The sequence below is a fragment of the Eubalaena glacialis genome, chromosome 3, assembly GCF_028564815.1.
Source record: "Eubalaena glacialis isolate mEubGla1 chromosome 3, mEubGla1.1.hap2.+ XY, whole genome shotgun sequence".
Lineage (NCBI taxonomy): Eukaryota > Metazoa > Chordata > Mammalia > Artiodactyla > Balaenidae > Eubalaena > Eubalaena glacialis.
In genome coordinates, this window is record NC_083718.1 from 187802138 (window position 1) to 187823239 (window position 21102).

Genomic DNA, 21102 nt, shown 5'->3' on the forward strand with positions numbered 1-21102 from the left:
AGAGTTGAGTAGTTGTGACAAACACCATATGACCAGCAAAGCCTAGAATATTAACTGTCTGATCCCTGGTACAAATTAAAATATTAAGAAATTGAAACTGGGGACTTCCCTGACGGTCCAGTGGTTAACACTTTGCCTTCCGATGCAGGGGGTGGGTTCGATCCCTGGTCGGGGAACTAAGATCCCACATGCCTCTCGGCCAAAAAACCAAAAACATACAAACAGAAGCAATACTGTAACAAATTCAATAAAGACTTTAGAAATGGTCCACATCAAAAAAAAAAAAAAAAAAATCTTAAAAAAAATAAAAGAAATTGAAATTGAACTGGGATATGAGGTGAGACTGCTGAGACCGATGTGTTTTATATTTCTGTGGTATTTGGAATTTTAATAATATGCATGTAGAGCCCTATAAGCAAAAAAAAAAAAAATTAAAGTGATATTTACACAAGGTTAATAACATGAAAAGGATGTTATAATGTTAACTCAGAAAAAAGATTAAAAAATTCATAATCAGAACTATCACAAAAAAACACTACATAGAAAAGAAAATAGGAAACAGCCAAAGTGTTAACTGTGGTTGTCTCATATGGCTGGATCATGGGTGATTTTTTCCTTCTACTTTTTCTTATTCTCCTAAATTTCAATGTGTCCATAGTACTTTTGAAATGGAAAAAAAAGAAATTTCATTTTTAAAGAAACACCCAGGAAGGGAAGATTAAAAAACAAAACAAAACAAAACAAAACTCAAGGATGGTCCATTGCTTCTCTCCTTTTTTTTCTGCTCCCTAGTATAGCTTTTCAAATTCCAGGCTAAGGCCTTGTCCTCTGCCATGACCCATTAAATCCCACACTTTGCAAGTGGGATAAGCCCTTTGAAAGGTCACAAGACAAGATCTACCAAATACCATCCAGATATTTCATCCTTTGACTCAGTAATCCACGCTGAAAATTATTCAACAAAGCCAAAAACCATTTCCAAAGATGATGTTGACTATGATGACAGCTCTGAAGACAAAAGACCGGTAGAACTCTTAAGCGGCCGTGGATGGGGTGTGGTTTCAAACATGATGGCACAGTCACGGAGAGGATGAAAGGCCACCATGGGAACCAGCACCCTGACGCCTTCACAGGAATCTAGGGAGGGTAAACGTGCCATGATAAAGGCGGGAGCTGAATTTGGAAAGCTAGGTGGATTTCAACTGTGAGTTTTTAAACAATTCTTGGACATTATTTTTATCTTTTAATTTTTTATCTTTTAATTTTTTGGCCGCACCACGCTGCTTGTGGGATCTTAGTTCCCTGACCAGGGCTTGAACCTGGGCCCTGGGCAGTGAAAGCGTGGAGTCCTAACCACTGAACCGCCAGGGAATTCCCATATCTTTTTTTTTTTTAATTTACTTGTTTTATTATTTATTTTATTTTTTAAGATTCTTGGCTGTGTTGGGTCTTCGTTGCTACATGCGGGCTTTCTCTAGTTGCCACGAGTAGGGGCTACTCTTCGTTGCGGTGCACGGGCTTCTCATTGCGGTGGCTTCTCGTGTTGCGGAGCACGGGCTCTAGGCGTGCGGGCTTCAGTAGCTGTGGCTCGCGGGCTCTAGAGCACAGGCTCAGTAGTTGTGGCGCACGGGCTTAGTTGCTCCGCGGCATGTGGGATCTTCCTGGACCAGGGCTTGAACCCATGTCCCCTGCATTGGCAGGCGGATTCTTAACCACTGTGCCACCAGGGAAGCCCCCCCATATCTTTTAAAATTCATAGCTAAGGATCTCAAATCTGAGAGTTGCAAGAGTCCATCTGTCTGTTTCTCTGAGTTCCAAGTTCTGAGGATTAAGTTTTAAGGTCAAGATCGTACCTTCTTGATGGTGCTGAGGTTGGCATTTCGGGACACAGGGAAGTTCAGATAGACCCCCGTGGGCAGCAAGAAATCAACGGTCACGCTCTGATTCTCCTCCTTGGTCCAGAATTCCATGGGGCAGTCAACCCCGGGGGGCATCCTGCTCTTTTAATTCTCGGATACCAATCGTCCTGCAAAGGAAGCAAAGGCAAAGTGAGGCCCTAAGGTGTGCTGGGTGAGTCCTTTAATAGGACCCTTTGGAAAACAGGATGTCAGGACTTTTGTCAGCAGGAAGCTTGGGATGGAGTCCCAGCTGGGAGGTGGCTTGTGGCTCCTGCTGCCCCAGGTCACTGTCTAGGCTGAGCTGCAGGCACTCTGTCTGCATCCTTCACGGCAGTGCCCCCAGTTTAAAACACCAACAAACCCATGCCAAATCATTTTTTCTCAGGAACACACACACGTGGGAGACCTCACCATGGCCACCAGCCAGCAAAGATGGAAAATGGCAGGATCACTGGGCAGACAACCCCAGACTTGAGAGGGATCGAAGGCTGAAGTTCTTTGAAACTTTTTGACCAGAAACCAAATGGCTTTAAAATGGCTTTAGCCATCAAACAAGCTGTTGAAATATCTCAGCCATACCAAACCCACTGCCCGGTAAGTAACAAAATGTTACAGACACAGTAAGAGGTCTTTGAGTCTCTCTCCCACTCAGGGTTACCACCACCTGGATTCTGGTTGTTTATAGTTTCCATGCATGTTTTTATCCTTTTATTATACTAAAATGGATCCACAAACAATTCCTAATATCTTTCCATGCTTTAAAGCATTGTATGATTAGTGAGTCTTCTGCGACTTGTTTTTGCCACTCAAAGCTGCAATCTAGATTTATCCATGCTGATACATGTAGCTCTACTTCATTCATTTTAACTCTTGGGAGATATTTCACTGTGTAAATAAACCACAATTTATTTACCCCCTTCTCTTGTTAAGGAACCTCAAGGTTTGTGTCTACTCATTTTGGTTATTACAAATGATGCTACAACGTATATTCTTGCACACATCTCCTTGTGTACAAGTGAGAGTCTTGGTGAACACTGTCTAAGAGAAATATAATGTGAGCCACATGTGTAATGTCAAAGTTACCAGTAGCCACATTTTTAAAAAGTAAAAAGACACAGATAAAATTAAGTTAGTAATCTATTTTATTTAACTCAATATATCCAAACTGTGGTCATTTCAATGTTATCAGTACAGAAAAATTACTAACAAGATATTTTACATTTTTTTGGTGTTAAGTCTTTGAAATCTGGTGTGTATTTTACACTTACAGGACAATTCGGACGCTAGGTTTTCATCAGAAGTATTTCATCTTATGTAGATTTCATACAATTAACAGGCTAAAAAAGTAGGTTCACAGACTCAAGTTGTTCCAAATATACTTAAAAGTTTTCCAATAACCAAATCGAGTGTGAATTCTTATGTTTAAATGAATTAAAATTAAATAAAATGTTTAAAAATCCCATTCCTCAATCATACTGTCCACATTTCAAGTGCTCAAGAAATACATGTGGCTGGTGGCTGCCATACTGGCAGTGCAGGTAGAGGGTATATGCCTAAGAGTGGAATTGTCAGATCATAAGTGTAACCTACGACAGGTATAACCACATCCTTAACTTTTTTTTTTTTAATAAATTTATTTATTTATTTATTTTTGGTTGTGTTGGGTCGTCATTTCTGTGCGAGGGCTTTCTCCAGTTGCGGCGAGCGGGGGCCACTCTTCATCGCGGTGCGCGGGCCTCTCACTGTCGCGGCCTCTCCCGTTGCGGAGCACAGGCTCCAGACGCGCAGGCTCAGTAGTTGTGGCTCACGGGCCCAGTTGCTCCGCGGCATGTGGGATCTTCCCAGACCAGGGCTCGAACCCGTGTCCCCTGCATTGGCAGGCAGATTCTCAGCCACTGCGCCACCAGGGAAGCCCCATCCTTAACTTTTTAATCTCCGTATCTTTGCCAGCACTTGGTACTGTCAAATTTACTCATTTCTGCCAATCTGGTGGGCGCGAAATACTCTCGTTTTAATTTGCATTTCTCTGATTATCCATAAAATGTTTACCTTCTGCAAATATCCAGCTTATAAACTTTGCCCATTTTTTCTGTGGGGTTGTCTTTTCCTTACTGCTTTGCAGGGTTTCTTACATTCTCTAGATTCAGTTCTTTTGTTGCTTGAGTGAGTTGGCAATATCTGATTCGAGTCATCTTTTCTCTTTGTTTATGTGTCTTTTTTAAGGAGCAGAAGTTTTGAATGTTGATGTAGTCAAATCTTTTTCCTTCATGTTTTATAATTTTTATTCTTTAGACAAATACTTCCTTACCCTAGGGTCACATCCTCCGAGATTTAGATGACTTTAAAAAATAGTTGAAAGGAAGTGTTTAGTTTGAGAGAGATGTTCTTCTGGTGGCTCTGCCAGCTGGCCCCAGGCCGCACCCTTGGCTAGATGCAGAAGCTGCTCTGAGTAGCAGGACAGCATGTCACCCTGTGCTACCATGTTACCACTGTTGGGATCCACTTCCTCTGATTGTAAAACCACATCCTACTTTGGGTTCCTCTTTCTGAGAACGGCCAGGCCAAAGGCTTTTTTTTTTTGACTCAAAATGTGGAGGACAGTCAGGAATTCTGGAAAATCCATTTACAATGCTTTGGCCAAGCTCAGGAAGGCATCTTTGGCCACTCGGTCCTGAGGCTAAGATGAGCTCATGCAGCAGGAACTCCCCAGGACTCTAGCCAAAGGGATGGACGGGGCTACCTCGGCGCTGTGGAAATGAAGCCTTCCACTACACTCATCCATCTGGGATGCAGGGAAACACTTTGATATTAAAAACTCATTCCTGGGGCTTCCCTGGTGCGATAGTGAGAGGCCCGCGCACCGCGATGAAGAGTGGCACCCGCTTGCCGCAACTAGAGAAAGCCCTCGCCCAGAAACGAAGACCCAACACAGCCAAAAATAAATAAATAAATAAATTAAAAAAAAAAACAAAACTCATTCCTAAAAGAGGAAGACTCAGGATAGTGTGGGCAGGACAGAATCAAATGCCAGAGAGGGGACAGGAGAAAGATGGGAACTCTTTCCCTCTTTGTGGGCCCAGGACCCAGGATGCAGCTGCTAACAAGCCCCAACTCTCCATGAAGCCCAGACCTGTCGCTCTCAGTAGGTATGGGACACAGATGTCAGCTAATCCCGAGGCTTTAGAACTGCTCCAAGAATGCGGATTGGTACAACCACTTTGGAAAACCGTTTAGCAGTATCTACTAAAGGTGAACACATATGCCCTACGACCCAGCAATTAATTCCACTTCTAGGGATACACTCACCAGAAATGCCAGCACATGTGCGCCAGAAGAAGCATACAAGAGTATAGCATCGCTATTCATAATAGTCCCCAGACGGAAACTTCCCAAGTGCTCATCAGCAGGAGAATGGAAAAATAAACTGTGGTTTCCTCTCCCGATGGAATGTTATATTAGCAGTGAGAGTGGATGATTTATAAATTCAACAATATAAATGAATCTCACACATATAAAGCTGAGCGAAAGACGTCAGGCACAAAAGAGTATGTGCTCAAGATCCCATTTATATGGAGAACAAGCAATGGCAGAACTAGTCTATGTTGGCAGAAGGAGAGATAGGGGTTACCTCGGGTGGAAGGCAGTTTACCCTGGGGGAAAGCGGCACCGGGGCGCTGGTAACTTTCGGTTTCTTGATCTGGGAGCTGGGAACCTTCCACAAACTCATTCCACCCTCAGTCCAAGTGGCTCAGAGGGGTTGACTTCTCTCCTGGCTTCCGGAGTGGCCTCAGACCCAGGCCCAGCCTATCAGAGCCCTGCATTTCCCCTGGCCACGGGGACTGGGTTGGAAGCAAGAACGGGACGTAGCCCCAGCCAATTGTTGTACCTCTCTGGCTACAGTGATTCTAGGATGGGCATGTGACTATCAAGTCAATCCCATGGGTTTTGACATCTGGACTTCTTTGGGGATTTTCTCCTGGGAGAACAGAAAAGATAGAAAATCTACCAAGAGCTGCTGGTGACCACCCGCTGCTCTGAGGGGTGGAACCTGAGAAAGGACCAACGTGGAGGAAAGCAGAGCTCAGTATGGAAAGTGAAGCAGGGTCCTGAGGACAGCCTTTGATTCCCTGGATCCAGCCATGCCTGAAGCTACACTGTACCCCTAGAATTTTCAGTTCTATCAGCCAAAAAATCCGCCCCACCCCCGCCTTTTTGCTGTTAACTTAGAGCAGTTTGAGTTGGATTTTCTGTCACTTGCAGCTGAAAGTATTTATTTCCATTAATAGAGCAGCACATTCCATTTTTGGAAGCTTCTAGTGTTTAGAAATTTCTTCCCTTGGACACTGGCCCACCTCTAAGAGCCAGCCCCGTCCTTTGTGCTGCCACCTAGAGGCACATGGAGTTGTTATCTGATGGCTCTTCTGCTGGATGGTGGCCCCAGCACCTCTGTTCTCCCTACAGAGCAGATTTAGACTCTTTTGCCAAAGTTTGGCACTCCAAGAAAACAAGATGCTCCAGATGGGGCCTGGCAGGCCAATTGTAGAAGAATGTTCTAGTCACCAAACTCCCATTTGTTTGGCCTAAAAGTGTATCAGGCTCCCCTCCCCCGCCTCCCCTTCCCACCGAAAGTTCTTTGGTGGCCACATCACCAAGTTTGCTGGCTGCCAACCCTCCAGATATTTCTCACAGTAAGCCAGGATCTCCCAGTCTGTACAGGAACACTAACTTCCTGAATCTAAACGCAGGAACTCACAATTATTCTTGGTAATTTCATCTCACGGAAATAATCAGCACTCATGTATTATTGGATTTGACATTTTGTATATATCACTCAGTCTGAGATATTTTAGTTTATTCGACTAGTATTTATTAAGTGCCAGGAATCGTGCAAGGCGCTGGGAACACGGTGGTGAATGAGACAAAGGGTCCCTCCCCAGAAGGCACTTACACACGAGTAGGGGAGACACAGTAGACAAGAAGGATGTTCCCGCGTTATATCAATGTGGTGAAGGACAGAGTGTCTAGTGATGATGTGACGGAGGACAGCAGGAGGGGCTACTGCATACAGGGAGGCCGAGAAAGGCCCCTCTGAGGGGAGGGACACTGGGGCAGAGGGCCAGGGTGAGCCATCACGTCCTGAGCCGACGACGGAAGGCGGGCCCTTGCCGCTGGAGCGTAGGGGAGGGTGGGGGATGAGATGGGCTGAGGAGGTCAGCAGGGCCCAGTCCTGCAGAGCCTTTGCAGGGGAAGCACCTGGCTTTCACTCTAGGAGCGATGCAGTGAGTGCACAGCCCTAGAGCGTTTTAGGAAAGGGAGCCACTGGATCCTATTTGCATCTGAAATGATGCTGGAGGGTCGCAAGCATGCAGGCGAGAATGTAGGGCAGCTCGTGCCACAGATGACTGTGGCTTGATCCAGGAGGAGGAGATGGAACTGGAGAGGGAGGGAATCAAGGTGTATCTACGAGCTGGTGGCGGGGTGGGCGGTGCGGGGCGGTGGGGGGGGGGTCAGATGGGGGACAGTGAGGGAAGGAGGAAGGATGACAGGCAGGTTTGGGCTTGGGAGACTGCACGGCTGGTGGATATTTACTGAGATGGGAAAGTATAAGGGAGAAAGATTTGCGGGGAATCGAAACAGCAAGAGCTCCATTTCAGACATACTGAATCTGAGCTGCTTACTGAACTTCCCAGTGGAGAGAGCCAAGGGGCAACATCCCAGTTTGGAGCCCAGGGGAGACGTCTTTGGGGTCACAGAGGTATCATTTGGGACCAGTAGACTGCACACAGATGTGGAGCCATGGGGCCAGGAAGGTAAGTAAGGGTCACGACCACCCTCAAGGCACTAAAGTGGGATGGACCAAAGAAGAACCATGAACAATCCTTCTCACTCTGTCATCCAGAATCTTGAGAGAGGCTTTCTCTGTCCGTCCACATCTGAATCGTTAATAAAATAGTAAAGAAGACTGGGCAAGAAGGAGCTCGCTTCCTTTCACCTTCCCACTTCCGGCCCGCACAATCCACAGAACAGCTGCGCGGCAGCAGTCATCCTGGCTGGGGGAGGGGGGGGTGTCTCTGTCACCAGCCCTCTGTGAGATGTTCCTAGACATTCCCAGGTAGATGCACCTTCTCTGGCCTGAGGTTGAAGAACAGTTTCTCAGCTGTGAAGGTCTGAGGGGTCTGACCTCCTGAGTCCTGAGCGCCCGGCAGAGGAGTTTCTCTAAAGATTTCGATAAAAGGACATCTGCCACCACCATCCTTCCCCACTGGCAGCAGGGAACGCCTCAGGGGGCCCTAAGTTATTTCTAAGGGAAAAGGGCAAGCAAGGGATGTAGAATCCCAGATGTAGAATCCCGCAAATGCTTCTTCGGGACTAGGAGTGACCTTGCAGCCTATATAGTCCCCCTGGGCTGGCAGACCAGCTGGCTGATGGCTTGTCCCAAGCTCAGGACTGCCGAAGGATCCCTTTCATTCCTGTTGAAACTCCACCACTTTGGGGCTCTGGGCTGGAGTCTCCCGAGTCTGTTAGACTTCTGCCTCTTCCCAGTGGCCGTCGCAAATGTGGCTGACGCACTGACCAGGAGGTGCTGCCCAGCCTTTGTCAATGTAAAGACAGGCTTTTTGGTGCCTGGGGAACAATCCCATGCCCTGGGGAACAGCTTCGCAAGGGAACACATGAGTCGCTCTCAGCAGGGGACAGGCAGTGGGAAAAGAAGGGAAGTTGTGTCTTGCTTGTCTGAGCGATAAACCTCCTCCTCCCTGAGGGGTGCCCTGGGCAAAACGTGCCCTGTACCTTCGGATGTTATTCTAAAGCAAGAGTCTAGAGGTCACCCTGGACGGCTCCTATGAACCTGTATAGAGAGAGATGTTCATGTCCTTAACCTGAGGACAAAACATCTGTCCAATGCCTGGATTTCAGAGCCCAAAGTTACAACCTAGTTAGCCCAAGGGAAGGAGCCTCAGTCACAGAAAGTTGTAGAAGGTAGTTACGCACACCGTCTAAGTATCTACCATCCACCCAGGCTGGGAGGATGCGAGACCAGCAGCCACGTGACAAGGGGCAGGGGGCCACAGGGGCCGGCCTTCCACATCACGCTGTAACAGAGCAGAGTTCACACTGGGCCTCTTGACCCGGGTTTATTTTCAGGACTTCTCAGCCTCAAAAAGTCCTTCTAATCAAGTGTTGTTTCCAGTCAGTCTCCCACGGAGAATGAAATGGACTTCTCCTGTTGCCCAACTTAGGTGAAAAGTGAGAGCAAGTGAGCGTTTCAGAAGCAGAGTGGAAGATGCTTTACCTGGAGGGCCCACCACCTGGTGAATCTCCTGGATGTTTACCCCGGAGGAGCTTTCCAGAAACCACCACCCTGCTCTGACTGCCAGGAGATCCTTCAACCACCACCTCCTCCTGGAGACCCTCAGGAAAAAGAATGAGGGGCTCCTCCTTGACCCAGAAGGCTGAAGGTCCCAAGTCCTATTCATTCATTCACTCGCTCATTCATTCATTCAGCAAATATTTATTTGATCGCCTTCTATGTGTCCATCAGGGAATGGGACAGGCACCATCCCTGCTCTTACGGAGTTTTTAGTCTAACAGGAAGAGACAAAAAAAAAAAAAAAAAAAAGAAACAACTGAATAAACAAGATGATTTCAGAGAGTATAGGATTAGAATGTGATAAAACGGGTTTGCAGGGAGCATCTCCTTTGGTTGGCAGGTCAGATAAGGGTCCTCAGGTGAGATATTGCAGATGAGGCCCAAATGACGAGAAGGATCCAGCAAAGATCTATGAAATAGGGTTCCAGGCAGCTGGAACGGGAAGTGCAAAGGCCCTGAGGCAGAAGACCAGGTAATGGGAGTGACAGCAGAAGGGGAGACTGGGGAGAGACAATGTGGTTGATCCTGCAGGGCCTTGGAGCCTAGGTGAGGAGCCAGGCTTTGTCACCACTGCAGTGGGAAGTCACTGGGGCGTTTCAAGCAGGGGATGGAGACGGCCTGATTTTACGCTTTACGAAGAAGACTGCTTTGGCTGCTTCTGTGAGGAAAATGGAAGGAAGGGAGGCAAGAATGGAGCGGGGAAAGCAATGAGGCCAGGGCCCCAGGTCAGAGCTGGCAGAGCAGATGAATGAGGGCAGGCGTTGGGCCCTACAGGCCACAAAACACCCCAATCCTCTGCTCTTAAGGAGCTGAGGAGCAGGCATCCCAGCAGCCCAGCCTTGAAGCCTGCGTCCTTCACCTTCTTGAAAAGAATGAAGCCATAGGCCAGAGGGAACTGCATGGCCCAGGGCCCTCAACAGGTACAGTTTTAGGATAGATGTGCTATTCTTCCAAGATACAAATGCTTTCTTTTTTTTTTTGTTTTAGTCCAGGCAAGTAGGACATCCTGAAGACCATCCCAGGAAGAGGAAGGACGGGCTTGTCTGGAGGGCTGTCTGACACCCCAGCTCCTGCCACCTGGAGAAAAAGAGGTCAGAGGGGTGAAGGATGGGATTGGACAAAATAACAAAGTCATGTGACACCGTGCAGAAGAAGGCATCCCAATGTCTGCCTGGAAGGTAAGCTGAGGACATGAACTACCTTTCTCCCTAGGTTTCCCTAGACTAGGTTTCCTAGTCTACCCACTTCTGCCTCCCTCACTTCTTTTTTTTTTTTCCTTCTCCTTCTTCTTTTATTTTTTCACTCTCTCCCATTTTAAATGTGTCTCCTTTGAGTCCATATTATTCAATAGGACAGTAACTTCTAATTTGAATATTTTAAAAAGGAAAAAAAATCCTCAGTGGGGGAAAACCAAGACAGACATCAGAGAAACAGAGGTGTAGGTCTTTGGAAATTCTGTTCTATATGGGGAAAAAAAAAAAAAAAAAAAGAGAGAGACTGACTCCTGCTACTGCCATCAGAAAAAAAAATAAGCCAACTACCCTACAAAAAGTTCTATCCCAATGATCTCCTATGATGCTCAGTTCATTGTGTACCCAGGGGGGCCTTGGGCCTGCAACCATGCAGGGTCCCCCAATACTACACAGCAAAATCAAGAGAAAGATCCATGGTCTCATAGCTGGTAATTTGGGGAATTTGGAAACTGTCTTAAGGAAGCAATTCAAAAGTGAAAAAGAAAAAGCTATATGCACAAAGATATTGATTGTGGTATTGTCTGTGAAACTCATAAATCAAAAATAATAAAGAAATGTCTAAGTAAATGATAACACAAACAACAAGAGTGAATGTAGTCATTAGAATGACATGGCACTGCAAATAGTCCCCACATTAAATGAAACCAATAATGCACATATATTTATCACAGCAACATGTGTTTGTGGACAAAACACTTCAGAAAGCATAGAGAAAATGAAAACAGCTATATTATGGGTGGATGTGGCCATCATACTAACGACTTTTAAATTTTAATATCTGTGAAAGTTATGCAAGCACATAATTTTAAAAATTAATTAAAACTAAAATGCTTGCAGCAAAAAATTAGCAGTCCCTTGACCTCCATATACAAACAAACCACCCCCAATTTCAGTTGTATCTTTTGGTATTTATCTCTGCATTTCTAAATAATAGGTTTATACTGATATTTCTTGATCTTCAACTTTTAACTTCTTACCTGAGAAGATGAGTTTGTGCTTTCCTGCACATACACACATGCATGGATCCTCTCCCCCATTTCCTGGATATAGTTATGTGATCACTTTTTGTTAATCAAACTTTAGTGCTTCCATTATTATAACTATGTAAATATTGTTCAAAGCTAGGCCACATACTATACTATGGTTTCCTTTCTTGTTCAACTTTTTGTTACTCCTACAGTTGCCTTGGTTTTAATTTTCTTTGTTTTCTATGTGTGAATATGTAACTCTTCCTCAAACTCTCTAACAGAACTATAAAATCCTCATAATACAGCAAATATGTCAGATAATCCATCAGCTCCATTTTTTTCTTAGAGATTCCTCCTGGGGCCCTCAGCCATCTTGCTCCAAACTGGGCTAGTTGCTCTCTAGACCAGCTGCACAACTGTGATATTGGAACCTCTCTTCACTATCATTATGGGAATTCCCTTCGCCTTCTCTCCACCAGTCAGGGTTCTTGGTTGCAAGTAAAGAAGCTGACTCTCACTGATTAAGCAGGGAAGGAGCTGACAGGTTGTCTGACATATTTGCTGCATTGTGAGGGGTTTAATAGTTCTGTTGGAGAGTTTGAGGAAGCATTAGTGATTAGTACATTGAAAACAAAGCAAATAAAAATATGAGGCAACTATCAACTCCAGGAAAAGCAAAAAGTTGAACAAGAAAGGAAATATAACTGTAGTACACTATGTGGACTCCATGATACAGAATCATGTCTGATGGCAAAATTGCTGGTATTGCCACTGAGTACTGGGTGCTACTTTGTACCCCTGCCACTTCTGTGCCAAGAACTCAACCTTGCAGCCCATCCCCGCTATCACCACCATAACCATGGAAACAACACACGTTTCATCCCTCTCTTCTCTGTCAAAATATAACATAGGTACATTTCATCAGTGGAGCCCACATCACAGGTGCTGGCTGCAGGGGAGGCTTGGAAGAGAGTATTTTTCAGTTCCCATGGAGGGGTAGGTGTTTTTTTCCCTCCCCACTCCCAAGGCTCAAAGTAAGACAACAGCTGAAATACAGAAAGTCATTTGGTGGCTGAGCCAAATGAGAAACAAGAGACAACTGCATATTGTACCACTTGTTCCTCTTTCTTGGTTTACTCTCTCATTTTAGTAGAGCACATCCTCTAGTAGCTTCCTTGAAAAGGGATACAAAGGGTGGGGGTGTGTGTGTGAAGTTTTTGAAAAATGACATGTCTGAAAAATGTCTTCATCCTATTATTTTGCTTGAATGATGATTACAGAATTCTGGGTTGGGAATTAATTTCCCTCAGAAATTTGAAAGAGTTGCTCCACTGTCTTGTAGCTTCTGGTGTTGATTTTGTAAAGTCCAATGCCATTCTGTTCTCTGATCTTCTGTACGTGGCCCCTTTTCCCTGCGCTGGCTTTTAGTAACTTCTATCTATCTCTGGACTTTTGGAAGTTCATGTTGATGTCCCATAGAACATCTTTTACTTTGATGTAGTGTATCTTTTAAAAAATATATATTTATTTATTTATATTTTTGGCTGCATTGGGTCTTCATTGAGGCACGCAGAATCTTTTTGTTGCGGTGCGCGGGCTCTTCGTTGTGGTGCATGGGTTTCTCTCTAGTTGTAGCGTGTGGGTTTTCTCTCTCTAGTTGTGGTGCGTGGGCTCCAGAGCGCGTGGGCTCTGTAGTTGCGGCATGCGGGCACTCTAGTTGAAGCGCACGGGCTCAGTAGTTGTGGTGCATGTGCTTAGTTGCCCCACGGCATGTGGGATCTTAGTTCCCTGACCAGGGATTGAACCCACGTCCCCTGCATTGGAAGGCAGATTCTTTACCACTGGACCAGCGGGGAAGTCCCTGATGTAGTGTATCTTATTATTCATTGGGCTGAGTGCTACACAGAGATTCATAATGCAAACTCTTGAGTTCTAGATTTTTTTTTTCCTGGAGTTTAATAACTTTTCCTTCGCCATTTCTCTCCCGTGAGCTCCTATGAGATGGATACTGGGCCTCCCAAACTGCTCTAATTTTCTTATCTTCTCCTTCTTATTTTCCGTCCCTCAAGTCTTTTTGTCTTACTTTCTAGAAATTCATTGTTCAATCTTCTAACTCTATTCTATTGAAATTTCTACTTCCACTATCCTAGTTTTGATATCCAAGAGCTTATTATTGTTTTATAAATATGCCTTTTTTTAAAACAACCATGTTTATGACTTCTGGGTCTCTGTCTTTCATGTTAGAGGACTCATTCGGCGTGTGACGATCCAGGCTGCCCATTCAAATTTGAGAGAGAGGCACTGAAAGGTGCTTGTGCAGGGCTGGTTGCTTGGTAGGTGTCGCTGAGAAGTAGCGTTTTTTCATATGAGGTTGGGTTCCTTAGAGAGAAGTGCAAGGCCCCTGCCTGGAGGATGGGTAGAAGCCAGGCTGCCATGTTCTGGGAACCAGCTAGGAGAGGGTCTGTCTATTCAGCATGCAAACTTCCACTGAATCTTCCTGTTCTCAATATAGAGCCTCCCCTGCCTTCTGCTGCTCTGGTTCAATACTGCCTGCAGGAAACCAGCCATCTTCTGCGGGTGGAGGAGGGAGCTGCCCGGCTACATGGCCTGAGAGAGGGGTCTGTGGCTCTAACACACACTTTAAACCAATATTCCTGCTCCAGCCCCGCTCCCCGCCCCCATCGTTGGGAACACTCTGTGGCCCCCATTCTTTAGCCTTTGGTGGGTCGTGTGTACAAGCCAGCTTGCTTCCCTCACAGCCAGGACATTCAACATTCTAAGCTTTGCTTTTCTTTCGCCCACCTGCTTCCCATCTTTCAAAAGTTTTGCTCATATCCCTCCCCCTCTATCATCATTTTCTGTTTTCTTAAGGATTTATACCTTTTTATTCCTCTACTCTCATTTTAGTGGGCTTCTGAAACAGAGCAGAGATAAACACATGCATTCAGTTATGTTTTTGTGGAAGTTCATGATAATATTTACCAAGAAATAAAAATCAAGTTTCCAAAGATACACACACAGAAGACTCTCCGGGAAGGTTACTCCAACAAGGAAACAATGGTTCTTTCGGGAGGGGGGGTAGGATTACAGAAGAGTGATGCTTGTAATTTTTTTGTATTTTGTAAACTTTCGACAGTAAATAGGGATTCTTTACAAATCAAAAAGTAGGAGGGTTAAAAATCATTATTTAAAGGCATCGTCTGAAACACAAATCAAGATAGTGTAAACAGGTGTGTAGCAGAAAAAGAAACTCTAATTCCTCTACACAGGTCTACATAATCCATGGTTTTTGCCTATGTGCCAGGGAGTCCTGGGGTTCCACAGAAGCACCCCAAGGCCTTCAGAGGGTGGCAGGAGTAGGACAGGTGCTCAGTGGGAAGAGTTCTGGGCCAGTCTCTACTTGTACCACAGTGGCACTCTTTTAATCTGCTTTATAGGTTAAAATTCTGCTTAATACTTTGATCTTTTTAAAGAGGTCCACACTAACAAAGAAGTTTGTAAAGTACCGATGAAGACCTAGAAAAAATGAGGTGGGGTTGGGGGAAAGCCTCCAAGGATGACATCATGTAACCTCGTGCCCTACCTGAACCATCAGAAATGACAGTAGCTGCTCGAGCATCCGTATAAGGAAGATGGTGCTGTACACCCACAGAATACATATGTACCCACACAGCTTGCAAATGGGACCAATCCGCACACTTGCTAATCATACCCAGCTACCCCCAGATACCAAAGGCAGGTGTTCAGCCAAGGCTCGGTCAGTGTCAGTCTCTGACCTCAATTTCTTCATTTGCACAATGAAGGGACTACATTCAACTTCCAAGCTAATGTCCCAGAAGTTCCAAGGAGCATCCTCTTACCGATACAGTGACTGCCAACTCTCTAGAGAAACAGAATGTCCCCACCTAAGGACTCCTTGAGAAGCAATATCAAGTTATGAAAATCCAATCCACTTCCTTCGGAAGAAGGTTTTAATTTTTCTCTCACCAAATAGGTCAGCCCAGCTCCATCATGAACGCAGCAAGTCAAATACCAAATGCTGCAGTTTAATAATGGGCTCCAGGGCTCCTCGGAGCACAGCCACCCCTTCCTTCCCAGGTAGCGGCATCCCTCTCTTGGGAAGCTGGCTGGGGTCTAGTTCACATCCCCCTTCATCGGCTCTGAGCACAAATTTGGGTCACTCTCTTCCTTTTAGCATTCTAGGCCTAAAGAGAAGTTCTCCTTTGGCTAGATAGTCAGGGAGGGTGGATTCCATTCAAATTCTTAACCTATCTACAAAATAACATCTCTTCTTCCCCCACACACTTGTTTCCTTTGCCCAACCTACCTCTCTGGAATGGTCCAAGAAAGACCAGCAGCAAAGGCCCCTCTGCCTGGCAGATTAAAGATGCTTTGGGATCAATGAGCGTCATTCCGCCCTTGCCTGACTCTGAGCTCCTTATGTGTCTGAAAAAAAAGAAAAGAAAAGAAAAAGAAAGAGAAAGAAAGAAAGAAATCTTTAATAAGAAAAAGTCTCAGAAAACTTCTGTGCATTCTCTTAGAGGACTTTAGCTCAAAAGCAACTGTTTCACCAAGGTTTCCTTTTTGCAAACCAGTCACATTGTGCTTGATGGGCCTTTTTCACCATCTGTGTCAACGCCACCCCCAGCTCCCTTTGGTGGTACTGAAGCAAACCACAGGAACATTTCCAGTGCCCGAAGCAGGAATGCATATACATACAGATGACTCAGATCATTTTTAGAGTTGTTTGTTGTTTTGTTTGGTTTTTGAAAGCATAGTAAGTGATCTGAGACAAGCCTGGGTTCAAGTTCCATTCAATGGCTGCAAAAAGCGGGTCTGTGAACTTGTCCCCATTCAAGACCCAAATTGCATCATAAAGGAAGATTCATCCCTGCTTGCTGGAGATGAAAAGAAAGGGTGTGTGGGGAGGGGTCGCCCCACTCACTGCATCTGTGGTGTTTCTTTCCCTAGTGTGGGCGGCTCCTGGAAATAATCTGACCCCAGAGACAGAAAGACACCTGAGTTCCAGGAGCCCAGGCGGCTGGGTTCCAGCAGCAGGACCTGGCCCCCCACACTTCCCCCCAGCTACCTGCACAGCAGGATTCTCCTGCCTGGAACCCACTGGGCTCCTGAAGAGCAGGAAACCTAAACCACTGGTTTCTCCATGAGACAAAAAGCCCAGTCCTAGGAAGCCGCTGGAAAAGGTGCCATTCCAAGAAGACATTTCCCAAGGTCCAAGCTGGAATTCTCCCGGCTGCCAGCCTAATCCCTGGAAGGATACCCCATGGACCCTGCTGCAGGAGCCCAGGAACATGGGCTTGGATGGTCCCTCCATTTAGCATCCAGGTGAGGATGGCAAGGCACTTCCCAAGGCACTGTCACCAGAGAAACGGGAGGTCAGCGACAAGAGCTAAGAAAGAAATAACTTCCATTCTGACCAAGGGAGTTAATTAACAAGAGGACAAAAAACAACAGCTCAGTCACAGGGAAATGAGACAGGATCGTAGAGAAAGCACTTTCGAAACGAGGAAAGACGAAGCAAAAAGAGTGATGGAGCCGAGAGAATGAAAGGTTAGAGAAAAATTAGTCCTTAGGAATTCAGGTCAGGAAATAGGGAGCCGGGACAGAATTCACAAGAGGGGGCTACGGAGGACGTCTTTTGCTCTGGCCCTCACGCTGGCCGGGACCTCAGGAGCTGGGTCTACCGCCCTCTAGCCCTCTGGGTTCAAGGGCAAAGCTTTGGAAGGCAACGCTAGGAATGGCCAGAGCGCAGGATGCTCGGTCCCGAATCGGGGGCAGGGGGAGGGGAGGGCGCGCGCGGCAACTGCTCGGTCCCTGACAAGTAAACAGCTTTCCCCGAACAGGCGCGCGTCCTCGTCCGGAGCCCGGCTGAGGGCCCTGCTCATTTCCATCTAGGGCGGTAGCGGGACACCCCGGATTCCCGGCCCCCCGGAGGCATAAAAGGGATGCAACGAGATCAGAAAAGGAGAGCATGAACCAGCCCACACCAGAGAATCACAACGCGAGAGCGGCCCGCTGCCTCGGCCTCCCCAACGGGGTCCGGTCCGCCCCGGGAACGCGCCTCCCCCCCCAGACCCCACGCGCCCCCGGGCCCCGGATCGCCCCAGGCGGACAAAGCCCGGCGCGGGGCGGGGCGGGGCGGGGCGGGGCGTGCGCGGTGTGGGGGGTGCACTGGGACCCCGCAGACGCCCGCACAGGTGGGCTCCGTACCGGGTGTCGGTGCCGGGGGCGGGGCCCGGTCTCCCTGGAGACGGTTGCCCAGGGGACGCGGCGGGCGGGTCCCGGAGCGACGGGAGGGCGCGAGCCTCTGGGCGGCGGCGCGGAGCCCGCGGGGGCCTGAGGGCAGGCCCGCGGCGCGGAGCGGGTGAGCGGGGCATCCGCGGAGGGGCGCGGTCCTGGGCGGGGCCCGGACAACGGGCCGACGCGGGCAGGGCCAGGGGGCGGGGCGTCCCCGGGGCTGGGGCGGGGCCAGCAGCGGCGCGGGCACCGTCGGCAAATTCTCACAGCCCCAGCCAGGCGAAGCTCTGGAGAGCAGGCGTCCGCTGCGCGCCTCGTGGACGCCGCTGCAAATCCTCCCGGACCCCCGCTGCTCCCTGGCGGGTGGGGTTGCGCCTGCAGTCGGGAACCTCAGTCGCCGCTGGACCCCGGACGGCTTGCGCACGCTGGCCCTGGCCCCCCTTCTGCCTTGTAACCAGAGGATAGAAAATGCCACCCGCCAAGTGAGCCAGGGCCGGTCGTCCGCCAAACTGCTTTCCGCTCCCGGGTTCCCAGGGAATCACCAGAAAGGGCGGGGCAAGGGACTAGTGTCACTTGTCGGGAGCCGGGGTCACCCGAGTAATTGGCCAGCCCTGGCCCTGTGCTCAAATCCAGTGTGCGGGCTGTTCCCCAGCCGCTGGGCCTCCCTCTCCATCGGAGTTCCCCTCACATGTCGGATTTAGAAAATAAATGGGTTAACCCGGGACTTTCACGATACACCTATTCATTACAATGAACTATGCATGCTGGCATAGCGTGCGTGCAATAGCGCGGTCATCCCCCTGCACTTTGCTCCAGTTTTTATCCAGGCATCACACTGTAAAGTGGGTATTGTTCCCCCTTGGGTTGTAAATGAAGCCGAAGCTCAGAGGGAAAGGAACTCACACACACACAGACACACACACGTCCGCACCCGATCCCACAGCCTCTTAGCAGCAGAGCTAGCTTGGAAGCACTTTGGACTGGTACCGGGCCCACACGCTTCTTGCCCTGCAACGTCCCAGGTCCCATCGAATGTTCTTTCGGGTCCACAGCCGGACTTCAATCTGTGTCACAGTGGAGCGCAAGAGGAGGAAGGGAGTGCGAGGTTCAGAGTGACCCCAGGGGGTCCCACCCGGGCGGGGCAGACGCGGGGCAGAACAAAGTGGCCTGAGGCACAGCCCTCGGTGGTCCCAACTGCTCCGCCCGTCTCCGCCTCCAGCGAGGGTTCCAGGTGAGGCGCCCAAGGCAGGGCCCGCCCATCCGAGCCCAAAGAGCCTCCCTCCGCCCCAGCGTCGCCTAGAGCCTGCGAAGAGGGCAGGAGAAAAACTCGGCCAGGAGCTCCCGGGAATGTGGAAGAAGCCTGGGATGCGCAGACCAGGCGGCCCGGCCGTGGGAGGTCCCGGGACCCTCGATGAGCTCTGCGTCGCCAACCCCAGCACCCCTGTCAGGGCCGGGGTTCCGGGCGCCCCGGCCACCTCGAGGAGAAGAGAGAGGGGGTTCAGGATGGGAGGATCCCCCTCCGTATCCCGTCCCCGGATGTCACACACAGACACACTCACAAAAACATACACTAGCATGCACGTTCACACACACACACGCACTCGGGCAGTTACGTAAATTGACACAATGACGCACAAAGTCACACACTCCCGCACAAGTACTCAGACACAGAGACCGAAGACACACACACACACTCTATGTAAACACACAATGACACAGACGCCGAGACCACAGACACAGACGCACTCTTGCGCATTCACACTCAACCTCACTCTCTACCCGCACAGCGCAGCGGGCTGTGCACTTTGCCGACCATCTCTGGAGAAGGCGGAGCCTGGCCACTGGGTGGGAACCGCCCCGCACCCAACCCAGGGCTCCACCGGCTGGCTTCCTCCACCTCCACCTTCACTCCTGGGGACGCTGGCGGCTCGAACCCGGACTCAGCCCGGGTAGGGAGGGGTACCTCGGGGTCGGGGGGGGGGCAGGACCGCCCTTGACCCATAGGAAGGGGGTTTCCCAGGATGAAAAATAAGCCTCAGGGTCACAGCTGGACCTTGAATGGGCAGACAGAGGCTGGGAGGGGTTCTCTGACTGCCATCCTGACTGGGGAGGGGTTGTATCCCTAACAACCCCCAACCAGGAAGGGATAATGACCCCTCAGGGCCAGGCCACCAAAGAGATTTTTCCAAGGGGCAGACAGGCTTTGGCTGTTCCCATCTCCATAGGTGGGTGCCCTTCTCCCCAGGCCCCCTATCCTGCAGACTTCCTTTCTCTCCAGCCTGGGTCTGGTTGAAAGTCAAGCTCAAAGACAAGGTCCCCATTAGCAATGTTCAAATTGGGGTATTATTTTCCTCTGGAGCCAAGAGAAAAACCCAAGATTCTTTGAAATGGCCAAAGCCACAGAAGTCATCCTGCGTGTATTCACAGATGTAGTGGAACTGCACTGATCAATTCCCAAAAGATACATAATGTAATCAGTTGTTTGGGAGAGAATTAAGTGAATTAATACAGACACATGGAAAGTCTCTAGAACAGTGCCGGGTGTGTATACTAACCACTCAGAAGTGTTTGCTCTCACAGATGGGAAACAGACACAAAGAGATGCAGCAACCTGGCAGAGAGGGAAGAAAAATCAAAGTCTCCTGATCTCCTCGTTCCAAGCTAAGGGATCTTAAGTCCTTTCTGAAATACTAGTGAGGGTATAAAGAAATTAGTTTAGTAGATAAATAAATTAGTTTCACCATTGTTAGAAAGAATAGGGAAATTAGATTCCCAGTCCTCTACGAGCGACTGCCAGAATGAGTGGATCCTCTTTATAAGCTCCCGAGCTTGAGGCAAGAAATCCGAAGAGCCTCTGCTCGCACCCATGAGAACCCTTGGTACATTCAGCAGACCTGTAAGAGGGAAGTTGATCTGCTCCATGAGGCACTCCTTCTTCTCCCCATCCTGACACTTCCGCGTGAGCTCGCTGTGATGAAATGTCAGCTTCTCTCTGCTGCCCAACGATATCCCAGCCTCCAACCTTCCTGGAATTCTTCTTGGCTCTTCGTATTCAAACCTGGCACTCAGCATTGCAGGGGGTCAGAATATGTCAACCCTAAATACGCCACTTTGGCATATTGATTATTTTGAATTAAAAGGAGCTGATAAACAGCCAGTGCACAAAGGACACTCTGAACCTTCTTTATCCCCTAAAAGCGGGAAGTAAATCTCCCACGTGAAAGGGATCTTCCCTGTTCCAGGAGGTAGAAGGCATCACTAAGCACCAGAGACAGGGAGTTTAGGGCCAAGGAGGCTGTGCAAACAAACCTGGTTAACTTCCTTTTTTTTTTTTTAAAGAAATTTATTTATTTTTG

At 48.3% G+C, this 21102-nt stretch overlaps 1 protein-coding gene across 1 annotated transcript in view; it reads right to left on the reverse strand.

Moving 5' to 3' along the window:
- PIK3CD (phosphatidylinositol-4,5-bisphosphate 3-kinase catalytic subunit delta) overlaps positions 1-15911 on the reverse strand; it is a 28077-nt gene extending 12166 nt beyond the window's left edge. Inside the window, exons 1-2 of the mRNA XM_061187121.1 lie at positions 15816-15911; positions 1854-2026 (exon numbers count right to left, since the gene is read on the reverse strand). Of these exons, the coding sequence (XP_061043104.1) occupies positions 1854-1994 (141 nt within the window). The 5' untranslated portion in view covers positions 1995-2026; positions 15816-15911. The remainder of the gene's footprint in view (positions 1-1853; positions 2027-15815) is intronic.
- Positions 15912-21102: the final 5191 nt, after the last annotated feature.